Source organism: Trametes versicolor (genome assembly GCF_000271585.1).
Source record: "Trametes versicolor FP-101664 SS1 unplaced genomic scaffold TRAVEscaffold_12, whole genome shotgun sequence".
In the NCBI taxonomy this organism is placed as follows: domain Eukaryota; kingdom Fungi; phylum Basidiomycota; class Agaricomycetes; order Polyporales; family Polyporaceae; genus Trametes; species Trametes versicolor.
In genome coordinates, this window is record NW_007360332.1 from 1,100,226 (window position 1) to 1,109,130 (window position 8,905).

General features: G+C 54.7%; 4 protein-coding genes across 4 annotated transcripts; 3 read left to right on the plus strand and 1 right to left on the minus strand.

Annotated features, from left to right (window-relative positions):
• Positions 1-84: 84 nt before the first annotated feature.
• Positions 85-1,109, plus strand: TRAVEDRAFT_52623 (uncharacterized protein; the record flags this gene model as incomplete). Its single annotated transcript, XM_008045306.1, has 3 exons — positions 85-678; positions 735-1,012; positions 1,064-1,109. The coding sequence occupies 3 exons, from the start codon at positions 85-87 to the stop codon at positions 1,107-1,109; spliced, it is 918 nt and encodes a 305-aa protein (XP_008043497.1).
• A 1,284-nt stretch (positions 1,110-2,393) lies between these two features.
• On the plus strand, positions 2,394-4,513 carry TRAVEDRAFT_31620 (uncharacterized protein). Its single transcript, XM_008045201.1, has 5 exons — positions 2,394-2,591; positions 2,639-2,851; positions 2,907-3,957; positions 4,014-4,291; positions 4,342-4,513. The coding sequence occupies exons 3-5, from the start codon at positions 3,364-3,366 to the stop codon at positions 4,388-4,390; spliced, it is 921 nt and encodes a 306-aa protein (XP_008043392.1). The 5' UTR covers positions 2,394-2,591; positions 2,639-2,851; positions 2,907-3,363; the 3' UTR covers positions 4,391-4,513.
• Positions 4,514-5,593: 1,080 nt separating this feature from the next.
• On the minus strand, positions 5,594-6,886 carry TRAVEDRAFT_23838 (uncharacterized protein; the record flags this gene model as incomplete). Its single annotated transcript, XM_008045146.1, has 1 exon — positions 5,594-6,886. One exon carries the CDS (start codon positions 6,884-6,886, stop codon positions 5,594-5,596), a length of 1,293 nt encoding a protein of 430 aa, XP_008043337.1.
• A 423-nt stretch (positions 6,887-7,309) lies between these two features.
• Positions 7,310-8,897, plus strand: TRAVEDRAFT_74801 (uncharacterized protein; the record flags this gene model as incomplete). Its single annotated transcript, XM_008045620.1, has 3 exons — positions 7,310-7,545; positions 7,593-7,805; positions 7,859-8,897. Coding segments are annotated over exons 1-3 (1,269 nt in total), but the record flags the coding sequence as incomplete, so codon positions are not given.
• Positions 8,898-8,905: the final 8 nt, after the last annotated feature.

Consider the following 8,905-nt stretch of genomic DNA (forward strand, 5'->3'; position numbering starts at 1 on the left):
GAGACGCAAAGCCGGTTGCGGAAGACAAACATACAGCCAGCGTACGCCTACGAGACGAGCTACCTCCGCGCGCTTGTTCTTGCCATGTCCGACACCGCCGAGTCGCTCACCCTCCCTGTCGAGACGGCACCGCTCTTGGAGATGGCTAATATGGACTGGCCGCGTCTGCATACGCTGTCGCTCACCGGGCGATATACCCATCCAAATCAATGTCGTGCTATCCCCCTCCTCCTTCTGCGCATGCCGAACCTGCGCTCACTCTCGGTCAAAGTGATGCAGTGCGAAGTAATGCGACGTCCCCTTCTGCTCAAGGAGCCTCCGGATACTAGCTACCGCCTACGGTCATTGACGATCTCGTATCCGAACCCGGAAGATCCGATTTTCTCGTATATCGGAGATGGTCTAACTTCCCTCTCGCTCCGCGATAGTCCGAGGCACTACTTTGCGTCTCGTTACAGCCGTCGATACCTCCCAGCCATATTCCCGATCCTCAGGGCGTCCGAATGTTTAGCCATCCTGAAGCGCGTCTCCGCCCCTCGACTCTCGGTACTCGAACTAGTCTATCAGACCGACGCCGCTGAGGATGAGCTCCTGCAGTATCTTCCAATGGCGTTCCCCCTTCTCCAGGAAATCGAGTTGCACCGATACAAAGCATCCCTCAAAGACACCGTCCCCTATGTGAGTATGCACACGAACACGACCACCCGAGTGGCTGACGCTCACCCTTGCCATAGCTGCATATCGCACAGACGCTGAAGCTCAATAAGTACCTACGCGCGCTCTACCTCAACGTCGACATCAAGGATCGTTCGTTCCGATATGAAATCCTCCGCGCCGACTCAGGGAAGAACCGCAGACAACGTGGGCTGGAACTCGTGAGCGTCTTGCAAAGCGGCACATATTTCGAGTACGTCGCGCTGCCCCTCCACACTCACACAGCGGGCACGTGGACCCTGTATCGTCCGGCGTGGTCGCCCCACGGGACCGTCGACGAGAACTCGCCCCACGCGATGTAAGTGTTCTTTGCCGGTCTCGACGAGACAGACGCTGATCGCCCACACAGAGACTCGCCTGCGTATCTTCGTACGGACAAAAGACATGTTAGATAATGCTCAGCACTTTTACGGTACCGCCCTCTCACCGGTATCCCTTGCGACCGTTACCTTTTTTTCTGCGACGTCGGGACGTGGTATGTATAAGTATGCCCTCTGGTGACGAGCCTGAATGTAAGCCGCACATACGGACGTACGCCTACAGATGATGCGGAGCGCCCTTATGGAATCCCTCATGAAGCTCTCCCATTGCTGCGTAAGGGCTTCTCGCGCCTCGCTCCACTAAGGCGTCAAACGTTTCGAAGTCCATATCAGAGAAGAGTAGAGCTAATGATACAAGGAGCGAGAGATCTCAGAGAACTATACTACGGGAGGCGGCGACCGTTGTTGGCGTATGTTCGGACGTTCGCGGACGCGTATCGTCTGTGCATCGGCCACCAGGGGCCGCCGTCGAACATCCGATGAAACTCGGGGTATATACAGCACCCAAGATTGTCCTATAATATCTCTGTTGTTCAGCTCGCTCGTATGGCAACGTTGCACAACATGATGCCGCTCACCAGTGATCCACCCAACACAGCAGCGAGTGATGGTTTACGAGTCCAGTGTCGTACCAGCGTGAGACTGAATGCACGCTCGAACAATCCTTTTCCTGCAACACGGTTGACGCCACAGTCGAACGTTTTATGTTCACATTATCGCTCCAGGACGCTGTCCGAGTATCCGACCGATCAGCGCGAGAAAAAAAATATGGAACGTACCATCATTGATACGCTTCTATCCTAATGCGAGGACAAGACGCGTCCCACCTTCGATATGACAGATGATGGGGTTGAGTCTCGAGTGTGCGACGCCGACGGTTCTATGATAGGGTGACGTCCATATCCCCTGAATGATCGCGCTTGCCGTGCAGATCAGAGCCAAAATTTTCAATTTATTGGTACGAGGGTGAACATCAAGGTCATCGCATCGCTCTTGAGAGGGCTTGGAGCTGTCAACTCGGATGTTTGAGCCGCGAGACTAGTACTACTCACTTTTCCAAATTATCTTCGCGAGAAGGAGGACACCCGTCCGCTTATATTTGTCGAAGAGTATAGCTGCCTTCTGAAGGTTTTTTTGTGCATAGATGAGCTCATCAGAGTTTTCCCTGCAAGATGAAAGGCAAGCGGGGAGCACGAGTGCGTGGACCTCGAAAGAGGACTGCAAGCGCCCGGCCACCGCTGTCAAACATGCACAACTAGAGAGCCGGCACACGCCACACTCACTCCGCCTATGCTACGATCTACCACTGGTACCACTCACCGCACATCTTCCTTCGCGCGAACGGCTACCTCCTAGTCAGCTTCCTGGTCTCTCGATTGTCTCTCCTTTGATCTGTATGTTTGTCTGTCTGCGACCATAGGCGACTTCGACGACCTCGGATTTGGTTCAACATTCCGGCCGGTGATCCCACGTCTAGCCTGTAGTGCGCCTCGCTGCATCCATACTCAGTCTTTTGCCACGCCGACGGCCTCGCGTCACCATGTCTACGATTTTCAGGTAGGAATCTAAACACTTACTTGTGCACATCTGCTTACTACCTGCAGACTAGGCGATCTCAACGAGGACGTTATATACCGCGTCCTCCAACAGGTCGCAGCTCTCGTTACGCAAAGTGATGAATCCAGCATCGCCCTCAAGAATCTATCGACCACTTGCAAGCGCATGCGCTCATACTGTATGCCCGTCCTCTTTTATGAGTGCAGGTCTATAGTGCGCTTTGGCGGCGTTCCACCAGAGACTATTCGCCCTTACGTTAGGTTAGCTCGTACGGCAATGTCGTCCGTGTGTCTACCCTAATCCACTCATACGAAGGCACCTCAAGTACGTACGCGCTTTCTTCAAGTTAGAAGAAGCATACGCTGCCGGATACTTCAATGGTCATGTGGTTCCCATGCCATTGGTCGATTCCTTCGGCAACAGGATCGTCAAAATCCCTCCCCCTCCTCCATTTGGTCTCGAACTGGACTACCTCCCCAACGTACGAGCCGTCACGTTTCTCCGGGCCCCGGGAGGCGTGCCCTGGTACGCTTTCATGAAATGCCTGGAATATCCTAACGTCACCTCTATTTCTATCTACAAAGACGCGGCTTGGATATGTGCCCCGCCACTCCCTACCCTGTCCGACCTATCAGCACCCCATAACTGTCGGCTCACGGAATTTAAATACACACCATGTCAATGGCGCGAGACGCGAAGCCGTTTGCGGAAGACAAACCTAGGCCCAGCGCACGACCGCGAGAGAAGTTATCTCCACGCACTTGTTCTTGCCATGTCGGACACCGTCGAGTCGCTCGCCCTCCCCGTCGAGACGGCGCCGCTCCTGGAGATGGCCAACAAGGACTGGCCGCGCCTGCATACACTATCCCTCGTCGGGCGATATACTCAGCCGGATCAATCTCGCGTTATCCCTCTCCTACTTTTGCGCATGCCAAATCTGCGCTCCCTTTCCATCAACGTAATGCAATGCAAGGGGATGTGGCGCCCGCCTTTGCTCAGAGGACTCCCTGATACTAGCTACTGCCTACGGTCGTTGACGGTCTCGTATCCGAATCCCGACGATCCGATTTTCTCTTGTGTCGGGGACGGCCTAACTTCCCTCTCGCTCCGCGATAGCCCGAGACACTACTTCCGAACACGTTATAGCTATCGAGCTCTCTCCGCAATATTCCCGATCCTCAGCGCGTCCGAATGTTTGGCCATTCTGAAGCGCATCTCCGCCCCTCGGCTCTCGATTCTCGAGCTGGTCTATCAGGCCGACTCCGCTGAGGACGAGCTTCTGCATTATCTATCGCATGCATTTCCACTCCTCGAGGAACTCGAACTGCACCGATATAAAGCATCACCCGAAGACAGCGTCCCCTACGTGAGTGCGCACACAAACACGACCGCCCCGGCGCTCCTCGCTGACCCTCATTATAGTTGCATATCGCGCACACGCTGATGCTCATCAAATACCTCCGCGCGCTCTACCTCAATGTCGACATCATGGAGCGTGCGTACAAGTATGGAAACTCCGGCGCCGACCTGGAGAAGAATCGCAGCGAACGTGGGCTAGAGCTCGTGAGCGTCTTGCAAAGCGGCGCATTCTTCGAGTACGTCGCGCTGCCCCTCCACATTCCGTCGGCCGTCATCTGGATTTTGTATCGGCCGGCGTGGTCGCCCCACGGCACCGTCGAACGGGACTCGCCGCACGCGACGTAAGTGTTCCTTGCCGCTTCAACGTAACAGACGCTGATGGTTCACACAGAGATTCACTTGCGTATCATCGTAAGATACATCACAGATATAGCAGATAAGGCCCGACATCTTTACGGTGCCGCTCTCGCACCTACGTCTCCTCTGTGTTTCGTTCACCCTTCGCGATGTCCCGAGACGGAGCGCACATTCTAGTACTATAACGTCCAGTAACCAAGATTAGCCTCTCAGACTGCTATTCGGACTCGATTAGCCAGCGTGCCTTCCCCGTGGTGTGCGCTGTGCACAGTGGTTGGTTTCCACGATATGCAGATGCACTAACGTTGTGTATAAGCTCAGATGAGAGCGGCCCCGCACCCGCCGACAGTATGTATACGTACTGCCCACTGAGCGCTGCGCCCCGCCCAGCCGCATATAGGCGTCTGAACAGGACAAACTTGGATCAAGTATATGCGCGCCTTGTTCCTCAACCTCGACATCACGGAGGACGTCTACCAGTCGTGGAAAGCGCCCGACAACCGCAGACTCCAGGACCAGCTTGTCAAGACTCGCTACGGCGAGTCATTCGTCCCTCCCGACGTGACAGACGCTGACCACTCGTGTAGAGACTCTAAGGCTCTTCAACTCCAGAAGTTTACATACCGGCCATACGAGGTTGCCCTTATGGCATCACAAACAAGCTCTTCCTATCTACTCCGTGTCATAGACTCCGGGGTGTATTGCTAAGATACTGATGTTTTACTGCTTGTTCTCCGGGCCCGTCCATATGTCCGATGGCGCGACTTCGAGGTATCTCAAACTTATATTCAAGAGCATGAATAATGCCAGCATACACGGAAGGAAGTGATTACGCTGGATCCATGACGGACACGAAGATCATGGATGTGCATGAAGCATGGCTCGCGTTGAACGTGTAACAAAGCATCGAGGCGGCGCGCACGCGCGCCACTAGTATATACTACCTAGGGTATGGCGGAACTACACACAAAATCAGGTAAGCCGTACCTGAGCGTGTGGCTATTGCACGAATGACAAGATGAGGAAACCGTACAGGCATAGAAACCAAAAAGACCGGGCGACGAGCGTGTTACGAGCTGCAAAGGCGTCGAAGCGGGTGGCGCGCGCGGCGCGACCGCCTATACCTGAGAGAGTACTGTAAGGCAGCCAAAAGATGAACGAGAACATGTGGAAGCAGATCCGAAATGACAGGCTTACATTTGGGCTGGCCAGATGAAGAAAGCGAAAATGTACCAGGCCGCAAGTGCTAGATATTCGCCGGAGGTGACGAATGTGCGGGCGGCGGCTCAGCGACGCGAGTTTCTGGGATCCATGTGTTGAGCCCAGTGCTGTTCAGTCCACTCGCGGTTCACGTTGGCTCTCCACGCATCATAGCAGTCCCACCTCTTCTGTTGCAGCGATCGTGTGTCGTCACGCCCAAACAGCGGGTTGAAGATGCCAGCCGGGATGCTTTCTTCCGAGGGGTACGAGTATCTGTAGCCGGACGGGTCCTCCAAGAACTCGAAGAGCCCGACCGCGAGCGCCACCCGGTGCCATCGGCGGCTTCTTGTCAGCGGGCCCTCGCACACCTCAAAGCTGGTGTGGCGGCAGTTCCTCCGGGGCGGATCCATATCATGCACGGACAGATGCCGCACGTGCGGGAATGGCTCGATGAGGCTAAGCCACTTGTAGAACGTCATCCCGACGTTGCTGAGGGACACCGTCAGGGAGCGCACGTTGCTCAGAGCGCCGGAGCCGAGCCAGTCGTAGTGGAGGTCGTCCGCCGTGTCTGCGGGCTGCGTCCATTCCCAGAGCGCCTGGATGCGTTTGTCGACGTCGGAGAGTTCGAATGTGTATCGCTTGTGGTCGATCCCTGGGGTCATGGCATAGGTGATGCAGACATGTTCGGCGGCGGAGAGCATGGTGCGCAATGGAGCCATGACTCCTGAGCGAGGATGTGGGAAGGAGACACGTACACACGCGTTGGAGGGCAGGATGAGCTTGGAGAGAAATTCGTCCACTGTTTGTGAGAGGTAGCCACATAAGATCACATGCGTCAGAAGTGGCAATCGTACAGTGGACATCGTGCCTGCCCGGCTTTCGTCAAGGACGAGTTGATGGCGGTTGAGGCTGGAGACATAGAGCGTCTGGAGAGCGGGGGTACGTCCGAGGATCCCCAGCAGCGAACGGAAAGACACCTTCCAATTGGTCTGTACTTCGAGGTTGCGTAGTCGTTCCATCCCGTTCGGGATGGATGGAAGTTCCAAGGGGCGCAGGTAGCCGCGTTCGCCGGTTCCAGGATGTACTGATGGTGTACCATTTATGCCCGACGCGTCGAAGAGTACGGAAACAATTCGACGATTATGCCACCGAAAGAAATTCTCCTGTGTAAGCGTGATACTGGGGGTTTGAGTCGGCACCGCGTCGCCGGGAACCCGTACATGCTCTGGAGTCCGCTCTGGACCTATAATACGAACTTTAGGAGATCGAAGGTCACTGCAAAAGATAAACCTCAGATGTAAAAGCTGTTCCCGGGAAGTGGAGGATGTGATCGGCCCGGACTCGTCGAACGCAAGGGAGGTAAGGTGGGCGATGTTCATATTGCCGTCAGTTGGCTGAGGGAAATGTAGAGTGTTGTGGTCTTGGGGAATATTTTGACGATGTCTTATACGTGTGATGTCTGTGTAAAGACTCAACACAGGTGAATATACTATGGATGTGTGAGGGAGCTTGTTGCGCCACACCTCAAGCGAAATCCTAGGAAGTCACGCTAAGACCAAAGTTTCAGTCAAATGCCGCTATATAGTTACCTGGAAACTCCAAGCTCAGTGTCGGATGTATCGTGAAGGAGCAAAAACAACAACAATTGGAGGTCGTAGCCGCAGAAGAGAGAGACTGTGTACCAAGGTTAACAGCGCCCACGTCTAGTAGTTATAGGGGCGCTAAGATTTGTAATCAGGCGCTTAACTATACTTCTGGGGATCCCATTACCTTCGGCGACCGTGCTCGCGGCGCACGCTCCTCTTGCCTGCCCGTCCAAGACCGTCTCAGGCCTCAAACATCATCTCTCGCTCTCTCTCAATAGACGACTTTCCAGAGCTGGAGTTGGGTGAAGTCTGAGCGCGAGCGGTCGAGCGTCGCCTGTCTAGCTGGTGGTCGTCAATCGCTGGCATTACTACATCGTCACCACGTCCTGCCGCATCGTCTATCCTTTTGACGTGAAACCACGACCTGATGTCACTATGTCTACAATTCTAAGGTAGGGATCGTAAAACTCATTTACACACATTTGCTCACCACCTGCAGATTTGATGATCTCAACGAGGATGTTTTATACCATGTCCTGGTCCAGATCGCAGCTCTCAGAACGCAAACCGACGAACGTAGCATTGCTCTCAAGAATCTATCGACAACGTGCAAGCGTATGCGCTCATACTGTATGCCCGTCCTCTTCCATGAATGTCGGTCTATACATCGCTTCGGTGGTGTGCCACCGGAGACGCTCCGTCCTCATGTTAGGTTAGCTCAAAGGACAATCTCATCTGCGTGTACACTAATCCGCTTATACAAAGGCACATCAAATACATGCGCGGTTTTTATCACATCAAAGACGTCTGTGATGCTGGATTCTATGACGGCTTGCTGGTCCCTATGCCATTGGCTTCCTGCAACAGTATCGCCAAAATCCCTACCCCTCCTCCGTTTGGTCTCGAGCTCGATTACCTTCCCAACGTGCATGCCGTCACATTTCTCCTGTGCCCAGGAGGCGTGCCCTGGTACGCTCTCACAAAATGCCTGGAATACCCTAACGTCACGTCCATTTCCATTGACAAAGACTCGGCGTTGATATGCACCCCACCGTCCCCCATCCCGTTTGACCTGTCACCGACATCCCATGGCTGTCGGCTCACAGAATTCATATACACCCCATCTCAGTGGCGTGAGACGCAAAGCCGGTTGCGGAAGACAAACATACAGCCAGCGTACGCCTACGAGACGAGCTACCTCCGCGCGCTTGTTCTTGCCATGTCCGACACCGCCGAGTCGCTCACCCTCCCTGTCGAGACGGCACCGCTCTTGGAGATGGCTAATATGGACTGGCCGCGTCTGCATACGCTGTCGCTCACCGGGCGATATACCCATCCAAATCAATGTCGTGCTATCCCCCTCCTCCTTCTGCGCATGCCGAACCTGCGCTCACTCTCGGTCAAAGTGATGCAGTGCGAAGTAATGCGACGTCCCCTTCTGCTCAAGGAGCCTCCGGATACTAGCTACCGCCTACGGTCATTGACGATCTCGTATCCGAACCCGGAAGATCCGATTTTCTCGTATATCGGAGATGGTCTAACTTCCCTCTCGCTCCGCGATAGTCCGAGGCACTACTTTGCGTCTCGTTACAGCCGTCGATACCTCCCAGCCATATTCCCGATCCTCAGGGCGTCCGAATGTTTAGCCATCCTGAAGCGCGTCTCCGCCCCTCGACTCTCGGTACTCGAACTAGTCTATCAGACCGACGCCGCTGAGGATGAGCTCCTGCAGTATCTTCCAATGGCGTTCCCCCTTCTCCAGGAAATCGAGTTGCACCGATACAAAGCATCCCTCAAAGACACCGTCCCCTA